This window comes from Rhipicephalus sanguineus, chromosome 5, assembly GCF_013339695.2.
Source record: "Rhipicephalus sanguineus isolate Rsan-2018 chromosome 5, BIME_Rsan_1.4, whole genome shotgun sequence".
NCBI lineage: Eukaryota > Metazoa > Arthropoda > Arachnida > Ixodida > Ixodidae > Rhipicephalus > Rhipicephalus sanguineus.
In genome coordinates this window covers 184,260,092-184,280,371 of record NC_051180.1, presented here as the reverse complement: position 1 = coordinate 184,280,371, position 20,280 = coordinate 184,260,092, and the positions used below count along the sequence as shown (strand labels likewise).

At 45.7% G+C, this 20,280-nt stretch overlaps 1 protein-coding gene and 1 long non-coding RNA gene across 2 annotated transcripts in view; one reads left to right on the top strand and one right to left on the bottom strand.

The window, feature by feature from the left end:
- Window positions 1-20,280, bottom strand: part of LOC125758489 (uncharacterized) — a 210,298-nt gene that overhangs the window by 68,849 nt on the left and 121,169 nt on the right. The gene's annotated exons all lie outside the window — the stretch shown is intronic.
- Window positions 1-20,280, top strand: part of LOC119394503 (uncharacterized) — a 146,385-nt gene that overhangs the window by 121,441 nt on the left and 4,664 nt on the right. Inside the window, 4 exon segments of the mRNA XM_037661808.2 lie at window positions 1,206-2,798; window positions 2,800-3,790; window positions 8,082-8,187; window positions 10,632-10,780. Of these exon segments, the coding sequence (XP_037517736.1) occupies window positions 1,452-2,798; window positions 2,800-3,790; window positions 8,082-8,187; window positions 10,632-10,780 (2,593 nt within the window). The 5' untranslated portion in view covers window positions 1,206-1,451.

The following is a 20,280-nucleotide window of genomic DNA, read 5'->3' as shown; positions in this document are numbered from 1 at the left end:
TGCTGTATCCGCGCCCTAAGCTTTCTTTGGTGCTCGCCAGCTGTGGGTGAGGAGGGTTTTAGCGAACCTCTCACTAATCAGTTAGTGCAAGCTTCGCTTTATTTTTCACGCGCGCGTGAGTGTCGGTGTCGTGTTATGCGGGCGGCATCGGCAGCGCGTCAGCGACCTCCATCGTCCAAGCGACCAAGTCCTTCGAGGACTTGAACTATAGCTAGCTACCCTTTGTCTGTCGGAACTCCGAGAATCGAAGCTTAGGCCGAATCGTGCACGCTGCCTCAGAAGTTTGTTCCTTCCTTGGGGCTACCCGAAACGCGCTCTTCTCAGCACTACTCTCACAAACGACAGTACCCACGGAGAAAGAAGTGCCAACCACATGCTTGCCACTGATCTCCACTAGGGGAGGTCAGTGATGCTTGCTGCTAGAGTTACTGTATAATATACAGTAACTCTACTTGCTGCTAGCGTGCCTATCGGGCCCTCCTCCCTGTGCGGAGCGGCGAGGGACAAGGAGCATCGAGACACCCTACTTAAAGGGGCATCCACACGCGGGAGAAATCCGCGGGGGACACGGGGGAAGTGCGGATCACGTGACCGCGACGTCACGGATTAGAAAGTGGGCGCGATCTCCCCCCCCTCCCCCCTGCAGCTCCTCGGAGGACACGGGGACCTTTTCGCCGACAGGACAAACGATCCCTCGGCGAAAATGCTTGAGGCCCGTGTACTTAGAATTAGGTGCACGTTAAAGAACCACAGGTGGTCGAAATTTTTGGAGCCTATGAACTGAAGTAGCGTAGAGTACTGGGCGAGCTGGTACGGGACACAGTAAAGAACACACAGGACACAGCGCCTGTCCTGTGTGTTCTTTACTGTGTCCTGTTTTTCTCGCGCTTCGCTTCGACATCAATTTTTGGAGCCCTCCGCTATGGCGTCCCGCATAATTATATCGTGATATTGGGACGTTAAAACCCAACGATTATTATAAGAGCTTAGTGCCGGGGACCGCTGGGTCCCCAGACTCTGGCGTTCTTTTGTACTCTCCCCACTTTCTTTTTGCCAGCCGCACGTGTACAGTGCACCAGAACGCAAGAGCTTGAGTACGCGAGTCGCTTGTGCGCCCAGGCACTCTCTAGCAAGCATAATGCGATGATTGTTTCTTGAGCCAGCCCGCGCTTTTAACTAACGTTTTGGTTCTTATTTACCCGCAGGAACCTCACATGGCATGGGTGACGCCGACCCTCCTCCAAGAACCACGTCTCGCTAGTGAGCCGCCTTTATTACAGGTAATGCGAAAAGTGGAGAATCTCAGTGCCACTGCCGTTCTCCGATCTACTACCTCATACGCTGTGCACTGTTAGCGTTGAATCGTGGTGTTCCCCGAGACGACCGAAGAGGTCTCCCGACGCCCGGGCAGCGGAGAAGCTTGGTCCTCGTGTGGCCGGCCACCTCGTGCGATGATTCTGCCGTGCGACGTCGCCAGCAGCCATGTCAGCAGCTCCTCCTCTTCGTCGTCCATGCATCCGTGCGCGGTGTCGTCGCTGAGCGCCCCGGTCGGGCCCATCTTCGCCAGCATGGACCACCAGCAGCAGTCGCCCGAGCAGCTGATGGCGCAATACGCGGCGCACGTGCTGCGCCAGCACCAGCAACAGGCCAAGCCGTACAGCCGGCGCACTCCTGCGGCCAAGCCGTACTCGTGCGAGCAGTGCGGCCGCGGCTTTAAGTACCTGCACACGTTGCGCTTCCACATCAAAACGACGCACGACAGCGCGGCGCCCGCCGTGGAACCGCGCCTCTCGAGGCTCCGGAGGGACGCGCCGCCGGACCTGTCGTCGCCGGGGGGCGCCTTCTGCGGCGCCGAGCAGGCGACTGACGACAGCCGCGAGGAGGACCTCTCGGTCCCGCGGCCCGTCGAGGGCCGGTCCCAACCGGACTTGCCTCCGGAGTTTCCCCAGGACGCCGCGCCGGCCGACCCGCCGCCGGTCAAGAAAGAGGAGCTTCCCGAGAGCTACGGACCGGTCAAATCCGAGTCCCAAGACGTGCCCACCACAACGTCGTGCGTGGGCAGCCTGTCACACATGACGGCGGCCAATCTGGGTTCGAGCCTGACTGCTGCAGGTCTGCCGTCCCCGTCTTCGCTGCTGGGCATGGATGCTTGGCGCAGCATGAAGCTTCAGGCCGAGGTGCCACTGGCGAGCAAGGTCGACGTGATAAACCCTCTGACGGAGCAGCAGTACACCCTGTACAAGTGTGGCATCTGTGGCGAGACACAGCCGAGCTTGCGTGGCCTCTGTGACCACCTGCAGGCGCACACGCGTGCTGTCAAGGAGCATCACTGCGACAAGTGTGGTGCCGTATTCAAGTGGCGCAGCCAGCTCCTGGTCCACGAACAGGTGCACCAGGTTATAGAGGGCAAGGCTGGCCTGCCACCACCCACGGGCCTGCCCGTGCTGAGCCCACTTCCGGAGGCACTCATTGGTGAGCCACGAGTCTCGTTTGACCAGGCCCTTCAGCTTGGCGCATTGGCGGGTCACTTTCTGCAGCCGGGCTCACTGCCCAACCTTGCCATGGGCCTGCCACTCGGTATGCCCCCGACGACCTCTGTGGCACCGTCCTCGACCTCCTCGGTGCCGGAGTTCACATCACCACACTGTGCCGCACCGCCACCTCCACCTCCGCAACGTGGCCCCGGCAGCGGCAGCACCAAGGGTGGCTCGTCGTGCCCGTCATCGAGCCAAGAAGCAGGCATGCGACTGCCCTTCCAGTGCAGCTACTGCAGCAAGTCGTTCGACCGCATCTTCTCAGCTGCAGCGCCACGAGCGCATCCACACGGGTGTCAAGCCGTGCTACTGCAAAGCTTGCGGTCGTGGGTTCAGTGAGCGTCGCAACCTGCGCCATCACATCATCCGTTTCCACTCGGACGTCAGCCAGCGGGACCAGTTGCGACGGCGCCGACGCGCGGCGGCCGCTAGGAGCCGCGCCGCGGCGGTGCCTGCCGGCGGCGGCGCCAACGGGGGCGCTGCTGCCAGTGGAGGAGACCCCGCCGACAATCCGCAAGGCTCGCTCAAGCTGGTGTCCTTCCTGAAAAAGACAGCTGTGCGCATCCTCAACTCGGTTGACCAGAGCAAGGAGGATGAAGACGACGACGACCTGGAGGACATGGATGATCTCGAGGACAAAGCTGACGGTGACTTGGACGATGAGGATGACTTGAGGGCTGGGGATGATGTTGGCTTTGCCGAGAATGGAAGCCCAGATGACTTCAAGGAAGACCACAGAATGGATGGCAGCAACCCCGAGCTGTCTGACGACGAAGGAGCTAGTCCAATGGCAGCCGAGATGCCCGTAGCACTTTGCACAAAAGACGGCGGGAGCCCTACTGGCTCGCTTGAAGCAGATAGGAAGGCTGATGATGAAGAGGGCGAGGAGGACAATAAAACCATTATCTATCCCTTGGAGGCCATGCCCATGGCGACAGCACCTGTTGAACCGGCACAGGCGGATGAAAAAAGTGGTGGCGATGGTCCTTTGTCCTCGCAAGACTTGGACGCTAGTAATGAAGAGCTGAGGCGGCCGGCCACAGGTAACAGGCGAAAGAAGGGAAGGCCAATGCGCTATGGTCCAGCAGTTGTGGAGACAAGTGAGGACTGCGGTAGTGACAAAGGAGCTGAAGAAGGTACTAGTGAAATCAAGGAGATGGGATCTGAAACTGGTGAAGACAGAGTTGCTGAGGACGAAGTTAACCCATATACAAAGGAGGAAATGGCAGCCTGGATGCAGCTCGGCAAAGCGGCAGGTAAGATTCACTGAAACATCATTGTCTTGCATGAACACAGAGAGGGTCTCTTTCTGAAGAAGTATGAGTAATTGTGCTGTAAATGCGTGCAGCTGTAATGTGCTGCCAGTCTCGCATTCTCTACTGCACACTCGATTTTACAGAAAAGCTTTTATGCGATGAAAAGCGCTAAAAAGTGTTTTGAAGCAGCTACATCACTCACAAATTTAATACTTTGAGGAAGTATGAAGAATGCTAGCAGCAATAAGCAGGCAAATGGGAGCGTCAAGTACGGGCATAATGGAAACAGCTAAACCTTTGTTCATAGCCCCTTTTGAGCCATTATATGAACACAGTTTCCTTGCTTCCTTGGGAGGACCAAAAGCTGCAGAGTTTTCATATTCGGAGTAATTGGGGGCAACTGAACTTCAATCGTGTACTCAAGTTATGAGGTGTGTATGCTAATAATGTGCTTTTAAAAATGTTTACTCAATTGTCTTCACCCAACCTTTATACATTTTAAGAGGCATGCGCTAGTTTCTTTTTATTAGCCTCCTAAATTAGGACATTGTTTTTATTTTGTTATGTAGCTGGTGGCAAATGATAAATGTTTAATTTGTGTTGGTTAATTAATTACATTCTTTGTAGAAACTCGCTTATTCAAGCATTCTAGAGCGAGATACTGCTGCAGTCCATAATGTTTCCTAGAGTCATAAAGCAACTGACAAGACACTAATTTCTGACTTGGTGAAAATGGAAGAAACTTAACTTTTCAGCATAGTGGAACTTTTCCAAGGTTCCTGCTGTAATTAATAGTGTTGCAATTACCGTATTTTCCGGTGTATAAGTCGCACCTTTGTATAAGACGCACCCCCTACTTTTTACGACTTTTGAAAGAAAAAATGATATATAAGACGCACCTTTGTATAAGACGCACCTATTTTTAACTCAGTCGACATGATAAAACACAATGACCCACGCAGAGCACATTGATTGCGAAATGCGTAGTCACGCACGGCACTGAATATCTGTAAGCAGCAGTTTTATTAAGGCGCAGAAAACCACTATTTATTCCACTGGATTTGAAGCCACATCCTCCGGCGCACTGTCAAAAGTTCTTCCGCCTCGGTTGGCAGCATCGCTGGGTTGCCGTCGTCAGCCTCTGAGTAACTTTTACGCAGCATTGTAAGCACCTTGAAGCACATCGTTGGCACTGCCTGTACTATGGTGGCTACCATACCTTAAGGGCATTACCAGACTTGGCGAGAACACATAAACAACGAACGCGCCGCACGGTTATCACACGATCGTCGGATACCACCTACACACGCATACAAAACGTAAATGGCGACCGGAAGCCGGAAGCTGCGACTACTGCTAGACTGCAGCGACGTCTCACACGGAAACTGATGATGATGATAATGAAGTGGTACTTTCGCTTTTGTTACTGATATTGTGGGCGCTACAACGTTACAATGGACCGTTGTGGTGCTCTTTTTTATTTATTGCCTCAGTTCTGTGGGTTTAATTCTTCGCTTAAGAACAAACAATTGAAACAGTAGAATGGGGCACGCGACAGTGGTGGCTTTTATTGCGGCTGTAATCTCCGTGGTCGCCGCGCTGCTTGAACAGCAAGTAGCTGACATCTAAGATCGCAGCCACTTCATTGTTACAACAAAATTAGATATATTTTTACGAATGCTCTCGAGCTCTGTTTATCGTACTCATAAATTAAATATAAACAAATTGGTCTCGCAGAATCACGTGACTTTTTGCGTATATAAGACGCACCGTTGTATAAGACGCACCAGCTAAAATCTAGGAAAAAAGGTGCGTCTTATACACCGGAAAATACGGTAACTACTGGACACACATTTCTCTCCTGTTTGCATGCATTACACGAGGTTCATAGTCAGTTGCTCTGGTGACTTCTGTTTCCTAAATGAGACACCTTGTTTGTATTTGATGAGTATAAGGAGTGTATTAAGGGTAATGACTAGTAGGCAAAGTTCATAAGCCTGGTTTAATTATAGAACTTTAACTTCTTTAAATTTACAAGTACTTCATAGTGAGTGTCTTCTACAAACAGTGCGGTATTCAGTACTGTGCATTGGGATGCCCTGAGATCAGATTTTTAGCTTACTTGGGATTAAGGCTGTTGTAGGTAATGTCCGATGTTTAGGCACAGTTGAAAGTGGGCAGGTTAATTAAAGCGTCCGCACTAAATTGCACGTGCAAATGACCTGGGGCATTTTACGTCTGTCTTACAAACAATGCATAATTTATACCTCGGTACTGGGAGAACTAAGATTGCAGCCAATATCTATCTTATCAAAAACAGAGGTCAACATAGACGCTGCGGTCAGTGTTATGCCAAAGTAACATTTGTGTGGCCGAAGCACTACATTTGTCAAAATTCTTGAGTAAGTTATAGAGACCATTGTGTGCAAGCAAGGTCTGAAATGAATCTATCGTATAGCGACCACATTTTTCACATGATTTGATTCGACTGAACTGTTCATTTACAGCTACTCAAAAGAAACAGTTTCTCTAGATATTGGGTTGAATCTGTGCAAGGTAGCATAATTGTCCCTTGTAACATCATACATTGAGAACATTGGCATGTTCATTGGGTGGTGAAGCTTTTGGAGAGGCTGACCGTATGAAAGAAGAATGTGCAACTTTTTCAAGGACATGTTCATGCTGAGTCACCATGGATATCCTCTGCACTTCTGCTTTGGATATCCTGGATATTCATCTTAGAAGTCTCTGAAATAAGTTCGATGTCTATTTCCTATCCGTGAAGTTCCAAGGCTAACAGCTTTAAACAAAAATTTTTAAAATGGATTGTGAAAAACACGGATGCAGAAAAGAAAATCACGATCAGGGCAGCATGTGTGTCTTGTCATACATTAATTCCTGCACTTTCGCAGCTTTCTGTTGTTTTAAGTGTCGCACATTGGCTAGAAAGTGTTTAGAGGCAACGATAGTTTTTTTATTATTATTATTTCGTGATCTTGGCGTGCACCCTGAAACACTTAGTATGACGCACTTGCCCGTATTCCGGGGGTTTGTTGCTGCATTGTAAGAAGAAATGTGAAAATTATTGCCATGTCCAAGTTTCTCAATCTTTGGCTTATGCTGTTACGTGTAACTGTTTGCCAAATGGGATATTTGGTTTCAGCACAAACAATCATTCAGTTATATTTTCAGACTGTACACAATACGTAAAGTAATGGTGAAAGAAATTGCTGTTACTTAGCATATATAACTTTTCTATAATTAAATGCACCATGTTTTCTGTCCAAAAACGTGCTCAATACATCTCATCTATGTTTAGGACCTTTTCAAGGAGCAATTCAATATAAAGAAAGTAACACCAAAAAGTAGCACATCGTTGTGTGAAGGCACAAAATCACTGCGTCTATTATTATTATTATTATTATTATTATTATTATTATTATTATTATTATTATTATTATTATTATTATTATTATTATCATTATTATTATTATTATTATATTATTATTATTTATTTATTTATTATTTTTCCTTTACTTCATAATTTAGTGCCCATACATCTTGTGAGCTAAAAATGGGGTATAGTAACCTTGTACCTTGACGAAGTGCACAGTTTCCTGCAGAAGCTTCATTTTGTTTTTGAAGGTTTGGGTGCCACATTATGTATTGATTCTTTTCATTTTCTGTTCGTCTTGCCCTTTGTTGTTGGCTGGCACGATTACATGCCTACTTTATCGCCAACGTCAGCCACTTGTTTTAATGGGTCAAACAAAAGAAAAGAAGAAATAGGCACGAATACTTGCACAATGCGACTCTTGCCTTGAATGGTGGAATGACGGTGTTTGTGCTGCTCAAAGTCAGGATAATGTAATGATGCCATGCTTTTCATGTTTTGTTAGTGGTTTTAGTGGCACTGTGCCCACGCTGCCACAGTTGGCTGTGAATGGTGAATGATAAGAAAGGAATGGAATGGAGCAAAAGGGATCTTTATGGATCCTTATAGTCCAGACTACCTGTTTACTTTGCTGTTGCCATGATAGCTCGTCTCCTAGGGTGCGTTGCCAAGTTCGAGCATGCAGGTTCAATTCGTGGCCGTGGCGGCCACATTTCAATGAGAGCGAAATACAAGAACATCCGTGTAAATGCATCTTAAACGCATATTTAGAGAACCTCAGGTGGTCAAAATGAATCCAGATACCCCCGCTAAGGTGTACCTCATAATTATAGTGTGGTTCTAACGCATAAAACCTCGTAATCATTTTTTTTTTACTTTTTCCTGTTGTGCTGTCAGGAAGCAACAGTGCCAGCCGTGAAAATGGGGAAGTCGGCAACCCTGACCCCGATGGCAAGGCGGGCACGACGAGCCATGGGCCATTTCTCTCGGCATACAACTCCAGGTACGGAACCTCTGCGCTGCTCCTGTTGTTTTTAATCCATGGACATCGCAGGCGTGTGTGTGTTTACCCTCTGCTTCGAAACTCCCCTCTTTTACTCTCCATTCCATGTGATGCTGAACTGTGCTCCCCTATGAGCTGCAGAGCATAAAGCCGCCCTTCTAATAACCACTGTTTTTGAAGGCGCAAGTAATACCCCTGTCAAGTGTCAAGTTAGGTGCAGTTACCGGGAGTGCGCTTCGGGACCTTGAGTGACAATTGAGGCTACACGGGGCTTAACAGGAAAACAAAGTGCACTTGCAGTTAAAAAAAAAAAAGAAAACGCTTCTAAAAAGTAATTGTTTTACATTGCAGTGGCATAAATCATGGGAGAGTCATGGGGGTCCTGACTTTCCTTGTGTTCAGGATTGGGGGAACCCCTAGCAAGTGTCCCCCCTTGAGATTTATCTACCAAACATCATATTTGAATTTGTTGACAGTTAAAAATAGCACACTCTCTGTAAAACCAACTCTGAAATCTGTAGCCCTTCACTGTAGCTTTCTGAAATGCTTGTCCTGTTTTCTTGCTCCGTCTTTGTCCATTTGCGCTTTACGTTAAAATGAACAGTTACCAACTTGCCCAACTTGCCGTCCTATCGAAGTTCTTTCTGAAATGTTACGGTTACTTCTGACATTCTGGGCTTTGAAATGCAAAGTAAATAGAGAATCACTTATCATCTACCTTTATTTATGTCGACAATTTGTTGGAAGCCATTCACAACGAAGTGTAAGTGCAGTTGCTTGACTATGATTGTGTTATTTTAAGCCAACTGCCGGTGAACATAACAATGCCTTACAAGAAACACTCCAGCAGTAAATCGTGGGAGGCTACTTCTAACAGGTATACACCATGGGGGAATAGAGCTGATGTTAAAGGAAAACTGTAGCTTTACAGATTATCACACCAAAAGTGCTAGCATTATTATTTTATGGTTTAACCCAGATGACATAGCTGGAAATATGCTAAAGCCTACCTACGAGTTAGGCTCCGAAACCAACTTCACCATGCAGCGTATGTATACTATTGGCTGCTCATGCTCGTTTATTTTTTTTTAAATTTCATTTGAAAGCATGATTCTAAATTCTATGTAATTAAAAATAAAGTATATTTATGAGAACAAAATGGCCGCTATTGCAAGATGTGTGTCCTTCCTTGTGATTTTTCTGGATTTATGCCACTGTTACGTTGTATTATAAATAAAAACAAACTTAATCTAAAATAAATGCATACCTGTAATAACACAAACATAAGAACCTGATCCAATACAAACAAACATAATTATCATCATCATTATTTATTTATTTATTTATTTATTTACCCTTAAGGGCCCCGCATGGCGACTATGCCGTTAGTTGCATGCACAATAAATGTGTTACTTTGTTGTGCTGTTTTGTTTCTTGCTAAACACAGAATATTTTGTTAAAAGCTATTCAACAACTAAAATGAACTTCTGTGTCTTTTTTTTTTTTTTTGCGAAAGGAGTCAATACCGGGCCCCAGGTTGGCTCTGTATGGTGCTATCTACGATATCACCCCACACTTAGCACTGACAGACAATGACTCTGAAAATTGTGAACACATAACTACTATCTCTGTTGTGTGTGTGTGTGTGTGTGTGTGTGTGTGTGTGTGTGTGTGTGTGTGTGTGTGTGTGTGTGTGTGTGTGTGTGTGTGTGTGTGTGTGTGTGTGTAAAAACTGACTAAATGAAAGATAATGAAATGACAGCTATTTTTTGTTTCTCTTTTTTACTCTTACTTTAGCAATGAATTTTAAATGTTGGGATAGCGTGACAGAGCCCACGTTCTCGTGTTTTTACATTTGAATAAAAAATAAGTAAATAAGACGTAGTGCAACAGAAGCACATGCTATAACTGCAAGAATAAAGTATTTCAATACTAAAGATACAGAAAATACAGGATATAGGGTTTACGAGCCAGTGTTGAAGATTGGGAGAGTTGGTTAATCGTAGCTGAAGTTGGAAGTTAGTGCTGTGTCCTTTCGTCTGGCCGGCTTGGCCGTTTCTTCTCATTTTTTCCCATGATGCGCTGTACCAGTTCGAGTTTACAGGCACCAAGTTAAAAGCTGCGTGCTTGCAAGTTTTTAAAATTTTGCTCTTCGTTTTGATGGCAGTGTTTATTACGATGTCTGTTCCAGTAGAAGTGCTTCATTCCAACTAGAAATTGTTGTGTGAGTGACTGCTGCCTTTTGTGCTTTTTGCAGGGTAGCCTAAGTAACAGCGCACAGCATTGCTCTACAACACTTCGCAAATTTATCGTTCTATTCACATTGAATGCCTTTCAATGAGACTATGGATTTTTCGTGCCGTGTTTCATGTTCAAAGCAGGCTGCAATGTTCCTTTTCGTGCACGTGGTTATGTTTGGTGAGGTAACTGTTCTTTACGCTCAGGATGGACATGCCCGAAAGACCCATGAGCCGAGATGAAGCATGCACCCCGCAAATGGGGCCTGATGGAAAGTTTGTCTACCCGTGTTCCTACTGTTACAAGACCTTCTCTTCTACCTCTGATCTCAACAGGCACATGGACTTCCATGAGGGTAAGGGAAAGCTCATGTGTCTGGTCCTTGTCAGCAGTGTGTATAGTAGCTATTTGTTGGAGAACAAAAAGTCATACAACTGCTTGTCGTTGCCACGAAACCATTAAATGCAGTTGACATTGTGTGTACATTTCTGCTTGACCATTCATTTCATACTCTATTTCGGTGCCTAGCAGATGCTTTTGCTCACCACCTTCTTACGTCGTAGCCAGGGTTCTCCCCAGAAATATTTTAGGGGTGGACAGTTCGAGAGCGGGGTCAAAGATTTCAAGTTTTCAAACCTCGTTTTCGACACACATCCACATTTCATTTCTGGTCGCGCATTTCTGGCATCTGTGACGCACATTGAAAATGGAAGCAAGGGCGCTTGCATTCTTGCGCTGGCACTTGAGTTGGCAAGGAACAAGAATTCTTGAGGAGGCGAAACTGCGTTTGCTCGGGCATCGTAATAAAGCCACAGAATGGGGCACAGCATTGGCGTGCCCTCTGTCTGAGAGTTCGCTAGCAGAGAAGGAAAAAAACACGTGTGCCGCGCTCTCCTATGAAGCTGGTCGGTTCAAGGCCATTTGGTACCGATTCACAAATTGTGCCTTACACGCGAATGGGTCTGTATCTTGGGCCTCCTGTAATTTGTATCACTTTGTATTTAGGTTGTTCTTATTAATGCTTTCCCTTCATACCTTTGGCCACTGCTGGGAACCACTAATTCCTGCGATAGTATCGCTTTAGGTATTGGTGATCCTTAGGACGCTGCTAAAAAACGAAATGCATTCAATTCACTTTGCTTATTTCTGCATCGAGTGGGTTAATTTTGAAGCTCACCATAATGCGCCATTTCTCCATGTCACTCTACGATAAGTGCTTCTCACAAACGTAGTTAAGGAGTCGCGAGCTCAATGTTTTCTTGGTATTGCGCGAGCATATACACTTCGAACATCACCGGGTCACTCAGAACTTCGCAGGTTCTTCTTGCAGGATGCGTCGCCACTGTTGCAGTTCTTCTCGACACATTTGCACCCTATCATACAGAAGCATAGATGGAAATCCTGGAAAGCACTCGCCTTGGTTGAGGCGTGAAAGGCATGTGCAAAGCGCTAGAAGCCAGCGCCACCTGCGTAACGCGGAAGCCCGCGAGATTGCTAAAAAGAGACAGGGCTACCTATGCACGCGTGCGCACATGATGCGAGTGAGGGACCTGTGGATGCGGCAGACGTCGTCTGTTTAGGGAACACTACTAGTAGCTCATTTCAAGCGCTGTACAGCCTATAATTAGGGCAGTATTTATTAATAACTGCAGCTAAAATGTCTGTCACCTTTAGTTACTAATGCTACAGATGGAAATCTGGGAAAATTTACGATATACGAGATGGTATTGGGATTTTTATGTGTCACGCCCATAGAACAACATGTAAACGATGGCAACACGCCGAAAGTGTCATCTGTCGTGCTGTGGCGAAAATCACATTTCCTCCGTGACACTATCACACCGCCCTTGCACGCTGCAGAGGTCTTGCAGATTCTCCTCCTCAAGTACTTCTTTCTCCGTTTGAGTTGGCAATCTTTGAAACCACAAGGCCGTCTGTCGAGACTCCTTTTTACGTAACCAGGTGACAGGAGGCACAGCTCACTGGCTTTGCATGCACGCTGTTGCTACTTATTGGTTCTTCAGGCGTACATCAAAGAGGTCAATTGGAATGGTGAGGCATCTATTGAAAGGGGTGGGTGGTGAACCAGAGCAGTGGGCGGCGTTTCCACCACCGCCCATTGTGGGGGAGAACCCAGGTCTTAGCGTATGGCAACATCTTCATGGGCCTACAGTTAGCGAGTCATATATGTCAGCTTCCTTATGTGAGGAACGTTTTATTTCTTCATCTTGCACATAACAGTTCAAACAGCAACCTCATTAGCTTTCATTTGAAAGGGCAGGCAGGTTATTGTGACTGATAGGATGACTGCTCTCAATAAAGCCATAAAGAAGGAAACCACTGCTTGGAGTTGTGGTAGCTGCCTCATTGTGGATGTGGAAGCCATTCAGCTAGAGCAGGTAGATACAGACACGCAAGTGCTGCATCATCCACTAGAGTGATACGAGGCCATGCTGTTCAAAGAAGGCAGTTGGTGAGCCTGCTACTTGACTGGCCTAGGTTGTTGGCATTAGTTAGAGTAACACTAGATGGGACAGCTGAAATTGAATGAATTGACCAAGTGCTGACCAGATTTTATTGTGCACAAAGCAACGTATAAAAGTGGAGGAAGCAGAAGGGGAGGCTCTTCTTGCCTTGTGCACTGTAATGTTTTGCTGACAGTGGGCACTTTGTCCGATCCTGTGTGCTGCTACTGTAGTGAGCTGTCCAGGCAGAATACCAATCTTTTAGGTTGTTGGCATGCAGCCTTGTAGATCAGGCGTAGTGACTGCACTAGGCATCCACAGTTGCCAAACTCTAGCCAATTCATGGAAGCGAAAAACGGCTCAAGATAACATGGGCAAGATAAAGGACACAGCAGAAATGCTACCATGCAGTCATTGTAATTTGAGCCTTACCATGGGCTCTGCTGGTGCCTTCTAAACACCATCCGAGCACTTCTTTATTACTCTTTACTGTTTCCAGCATTTCACAAATGCTGTTCCAGTAAATCAAGCCTTCCTACTGAGTTGTCCAATGCTACAAGATAGAGAAAAGGGTGAAGCGGCGAAACAAAAAAAAATGTTCCCTTGGTGAACACAATGGATATAAAAAGCACTAACATTGCCTATAGCTTCAAAATTCATCAAAAGTCGTTGACTCAGTGCAAACATATTTTCTTGCCTTAGTCGAGGTGAAGGCAAAGTTTTCCACTAGCAGAGCAGTTTCATGCCACACTGTGCATTTTCTAGGAAAGACAATGATGTGTGTAACACTTCTGATTGTATAAGACCAGCTGCAGATTCAACATCGCTGCCAACTTATTGTGAGACAGAACATATACGTTTCAAAGCCACATTTGCAAACAACTGCACGTAAGCTGTACTGTGTGATGTGCACAATATCGCCTTGTGGCCATCGTTTAATTGTTTGTACCACTTACACAGTCTGTCTTAAGGATATCTAGCTGTGCTCCTGGAATCAAGCAAAAAAGAAAAAGCTGGTGTATTCATTGTCCTAATGACCGTCAAAGTATTTCCCTCTTGCCTCCTTGTATCGCATGTGCCATGTAAACTGTCCTTAAGAAGTGCTGTGGTAGTTGAATTGTGCTTGACGTGTCCTTGGATGGGCATTGGTTACATCCAGAAGTTAGACATTGGTATGTATGGAAAGTGCGGAGCTTCGTGAATCACCAGAAAGTTGTGCTGCGCAAAAATAGACTGGTTTACTTAAAGAGGTCATGAACCACCCCTCGGACTTGGTGAGAAAGCACATCCTGCAGAAAGCAGACGCTGCTATGTACAGCTCACCCAAATCTTGCAGTATTGCCTAGCACTGTTTGAAAGAAGGCCTTTGCCATATCTCATATGTGGGTCATTTTTTAAGTGGATTTGACGTCAGGTTTCAAAAAACATATCGACACTGATTTCCACAATTACTAAAATCTGGACGCCGATTCTGAAATATAGTTTTCGTTCCATGATGATGTTTCAACTCGTAGTTTCCCCATCCTGATGAAAATAATAATGATTGAGACCAGTCCCATCTCTGTAGCTTACCCTAACAAAGCGCTATTAATTCCAATAGGCGAGAAAATAATGCGAGTACTATTTAGCAAACTCACAAAACTTTATTCTGTGTGAAGCCACTAGCAAAAGGTGGCCTGCAGGCCGCGTGTTTGAGACCCTTGTTCTAGGCAGTAAAAAAAGTGTATTCAAGGATCAAACTGTGAACATAAAAAAAGAAATCTGAAGCAGTCATTGTCATATCACTGCTTCAGCAGGTCAGTACTCAGAAAATGTGGAAGCATCACACAACATCAACTTCATAGTGAAACTGAACATTCTGCCAAAGAGTCAAAAAAGTAAAATGTGTGAACTGAAGAAAGTGATCTAATACAAGAGATGTCCCAGCAGCTGCATTAATGCTGCAAAGTTTTGTGCATGTTGGAACTTAATGGGATCAAAATTGGACATTTCTAATGCAATTTTTGTATCTGTAATGCACAAACCTATCCATACTGTTAGGAAACATTGTTATAGCAAGAAATGTCTACTTGGGATGCTTCTTTGTGTCATAAAAAACTTTGATAGGCACTTGACAATGCTGGAAGGACCCTTGAATTCGGCCTATTGAAACCGTTGGAAACCCTCAGCATTACTCAGCACAACACAACAACAGACACCAGTTAAAGGTCGTGCAACTTGCAGCCCTGACGCATCTTGGGCCCTGACATGTGGTATGGTCAGTCTGCGCATCAGTGATGCAGGGGCCATGATGTCGAGGGTCTCTGTAGTTTTCTCTAATGCAATAAGGTTGTATACTTTTTGGACAGACTTTGTAAATGTGCATCCTGATCAAATCTGTAATGTCCAGACATCACTGAATGTTCTTCAGGGTGCGAGATACTGCTGTGCTGAATGTTGCTTAGTCGTTTGGTCTTAAAGGGCCCCTAAACCACCTCCGATAATTTTTTTAACATTTCAAGTGAGCATGCGCATCGAGTTAAGGATGCCGTCACGATCAACAGTGCCAAACACAGCAGCGCTACAAGCCGTGGGCGCCCCACAAATTCCAAGAAACAGTTCCTTCTTTTTTTCCGGGGTTTTGGCAATCCTCAGCCCCTCGGCGTTCGCCGTGATGTCAACATTGCCATCTGCTCATGTCATCCAGAAAAAGCGCCTGTCATGCGGAGAGACGAGCCAACGAACGGAGCATAGCGAAAGAAAGATCGAAACGCGCGAGGGCCTCTTTTGGATCATCAAACACGTATAACTCCTCTATTATGGCACCATTTCGAAAAATTCTCATGGCTACGTGTTCATTGTAGACTTGTGCACATCTGCAGCACCAGAAATAAATTTCGACCTCTGGGTGGTTTAGGGACCTTTTAAAGAATGTGTGGTAAGGACTTGTTTTCTAATAATTGTTCAGGTGGCATCTTGACAGCCATAGTAAAACTATGACTGTCAATAGAATGCACGACGCATCCATTCTTGTCCCAGGCATAAAGTGATTTTTAAGAGAGAACAGCGAGGCCTTTCTTGGCCTGTCTCATTTCGTGCCTGTTGATTGCCTCCTTGCCTTTCTCTTTGCTCTCTCCTGCTTTCCCATAGCGGGGAATTGTTCTTTCAAGTTGATGTAAACTGTAAGTATCTTTGAAAGTAACAATCTACTTTCTGTCTTTTTGGCATATTTACTAATGGGTTTTACTGTATTATCTTGAGTCATTGCCATTTCTTGAAATATTGCCAGCCCCACTTTCTCTATGCCAAATGTATGTTTTTACGCATAACACACAGAGTCCCCCCTCCACGCACACACAAACATTCAAAATCTGCAGGCTGCCTGCCACAGGTGCTTCCGTCCCTTCTCGGTTCACGTTGGCATGCATTACTTTCTGCTGTTGTCCAAAACTCTTCTGGACGTTGAGCGCCTTAACAACTAATCTCTTCACACAGAGGCCTGTCCTCAATCACTGCAGTGACCTTAATTGCTGCGCAGGAGGGATTGATTCCTGGCCATCGCAGCTGTATTCTGATAGTGGTGTAAAATATGCTCTTCTAACTGTGCTTTGAAGGGCTCCTGAACCACCCTTTGTGCTTGGTGAAAAAACACATACAGCAGAAAGCAGGCAATGCTGTAAATAGCTCAGCCAAATCTTGCAGTCATGCATGGGAAGGAGTGTTCACAAGTGCAGCGCAATGTTGCCACTCTCTCAAGCGCTCTTTCTCATACAGAGACTCTCTCTTCAGTGGGCAGGGCGCCAGCTGTATGCCGCCATACAGTATATCGCTGCTACTTGCCAACAGTTGACATAAACCAAGAGCACCATTTGGGTCATTTCTGTTTCTTGCCACACGGTGTGGCCACGTTTCGGCATTGCGCTCTATAGTGCGCTAAAGCTGCACAGTAGCAACACTAGCGCAAACAGGTATCTCAGCGGGAGAGAGCGATCGCATTTCATGATGCGCACTCAAGGTCATGACGCGCGCTGATGTAGCTTATTTCCACTGTCCCATGCCTCCCTGTGTAGCTTACGGCATGCTCGTTGAGACGTACGGAGATAGAAAACACTTAAAGCGTGCCACGAATCCCTGTAACTTGGGGAATAGGCCACATCGGAAGAAGCTCTGCTCGACTCACTAGCAGCAGTGCAACGGGCGTGCACTTCCATAGCGTAAGCGAACTCGTGAGTGAGTGCACGGAAGAAAACTGTATGGTTGTGTGCCCATCTGGAAAGCAAAACGAATGAAAAGGCTATAATAATCCTTCGTCTTATCGCCAACGAGACAGAGTTCGTTTTTCCGAGTCCTCAAAACAGGAAATGCAACCACGCTGGCGTCGTTCGTGTAGTTTAGTGCCACATGGAAACAGATGTAATTGCGCACTGGGGAGCAATAAACAGGAGAGTAACAAGTGGTCACCCTTTGAGAGATTAGAAACCAGACAGCCATCAGCTTTGTGGGCATGAGAAGCGATAACCACCCGAAGGACGAAACCGAAACCAGCCGCACCGCGCGCTTGGATGCGCAAGCGAAAGCCGGTACGCCACTTTGGAAAGAACAAAAAAAAAAAAACAACGGAGAGACATCAGCGCATGAAAAAAATTCCATGCATTCGCGAAGTGTGGCAGCACATGTCAAGCAAGAGAAATGATTGAAAAGGTGTGCGTTTTAAACAAACAGGCAATGGCATACGTGTACAGCGTAAACCCTTTGGTGCCTGTGAGGTGATACCGTAGATGTATGGCGTAAACCCTCGGCCATTCAAGAACCTCAAGCGATTATAGAGCCTTACACTGTAGTGTCTCTCATAGCCCCAGTGTTGTACGAGGATGATCATTGTAATCAGTGAACTATAGTATTTTCCCACTCTTTGTTCTAACAACTTTTTCTTGGCCATTGAGACAGTGCTCAGCTCATTTTGGGATGCAAATTACAGGTTCTGAGAGGGTTGGTGATGGACCTGTGACATTAGAGTATGTGATGGATTCACTGACTTACTGTGTACAATCTTCACACTGTGTACACTAACAATATTTCATTAGGAAACCGATGCATATGATGGCTATAGCCATGTTGAGAACAATATCTGTTGTTTGCTTGGTAATAGTCCACGTTCATTCTGTGTGCAAACCAGCAGTGCAACATTGTGTATGCAACTGCTGGTAATTACGTGCATGCTTTTTTCTATTCTCTGAAGCATTCTTGGCATTCTGTTAGAATCCTCTTAGATTCAGGAACGGGATATTGTGGTGTTGTTAAAGGGGCACTGACACAAAATTTCGCAGCTGAGATAGCCTGCGGTAGCGATTGTTGCGAATGTGCATACTATATCATCTACCAAATCTCGGCAGTGAATGTAACTTGGAAGATAGCTTATATGAATATTGAAGTCTGTGTGTGCACTTGAGCACTATATATTTAGGTGACTTTGGCACTATACACCGCACCTCATAACACTGACATCGCATTAGGGGACCTGAAGGGGACCCCCAACTGCAGCCAAGCTCCGAGACGGCGCAGCTAGTAATGACATAGTCACTTTGCCCTTTTGCTTCGTTTGCGGCAGCAGACTACTATTCGGTGGCTGTTCGCAGCAACACTGCATTCCTATTTGATGAAACGACGATGATGATGGCGACATACCATTGTGCAGCAGGCAAAAGAATGTGAGCAGACGGTGCAGGTCGTGCGGAAGCGCGTCACAGTTCTGTGTGCTCACGTAGTTGAGTCTGTTTACCACTTTGCACACACTAGGTGGCATTAGTTGCACCAGGCGGCTTCTAGTTCTTTGAGCTCTCCCAAACTGAAACTGAGACTGGTTGATGTAACAGGCTGTAAATAGTTTGTTGTGCGCTGCAACAAGCGATGTGCTGTGTTATCACTAACAGGCTCCAAAAAATGAAATTTTTGTGTCAATGCTCTTGTAAGACATTAGCGCTAGTACAGCAATTGTCAAGAATTACAAAAGTTTGATACAAAGGCTTATCAGAAGAAAATACAAGAGCCTGTTTAATGAGAGTTGCAATGTGGGATTGTTTGTACGACATCGTAAAGTACACACTGGTAAAATAAGCTAACAGACACAAGAAGAGATTGGTTTGGCACATGCACACACGCGTCTTTGTGTGCCCGTGCTCTTGTTGCGCCACTAGAATGCCTTGCAGTCCGTTTGAGCCTCCACCAGGGTAGCTGTTTGGGCATGTTGGTTTGGCATGACACAGGGTCAAAGCGCAAAAGACGAAGACAGTGCTTGTGTGTGTCAAGCCTCTGCTCTGTCTTTTGCGCTTTCACCCTATATCATTGAGTCTATAGCAAGCACATGAGAATTGTACATGTAGGATTTATCAAAAATGCTGCCTTTCTGGTCCAGAGTGCCTCACATGAGCCTTCTTGGAGCTTATTTATCACCAGAAGTTTGTTTGCATGTTTGGACTGCAAATATTTGTGTGTATTCAGGGTTTTGAGAGGAGTGGCATTTTTCTGAGTGTCAAGCATAATTTGTCCAAAGTTAGCTACAGATATGCTGATGTGTGAGCTCTTTGCATAGAGTAGTATTTCTTTGCCTGGTGTAATAAATTATGCAGACCTAATTGCTGTAATGAAGAAATATAGTAAAGTAGGGGTGTTCTAATACGTATCGAATACAAATAAGGCAAAAAACTGTCCTTGAATATCGGATATGCCATCATCATCAGCCTATCTCGTGTTGACTGCAGGGCTTCTCCCACTGATCGCCAACCCATCCTGTCTTGCTCGAGCTGATTCAATTTAATTTCATTGCTCCATCTAACCCCTTCCCGTCCTTAGTCACACGTGCATCTTGCAAAAGGAGAAGTAACGATAGCTTTTATTGCGCTTTTAAAATAACTTAATGCCATTAAGCTGCAGCACAGTGAGGATACTTTTGGTAATGCACTCATTACAAGTTATCGTACAGAAAAATTAACTGCTTGACATGTTCACAAGGCAAAAACTCTTTAAGTGCTGTAATAACCCGTCTTAAAATGAAAAAGACCCTTTTCCTTATGCAATGTGGTGCTCGCACATTGCCATTTCTTTTTCCAAGCAGCTAAACATTGTTTAGGTATTATTCTTGAAGGTTATTTTATTGTATCTGTTTATAGCACATGAAAGTACAACACATACTGTATAAGAGACCTGCGGAATAAAGCTTGTTGAAATAGAAACCGGCCCCGTTGCCTCAGCATGCTGGAGAGACCGAAATGGAGCACGAAGCTCCTGCACACGTCATGCGTATTTCTTTGTGACTACAGTAAAACATTGCCAATTGCCAGCAACACAATATAACTATGCACTGAACCATGTGCAGTAACCGTGAAGTACAACGTAACCTAATACGTACATATAA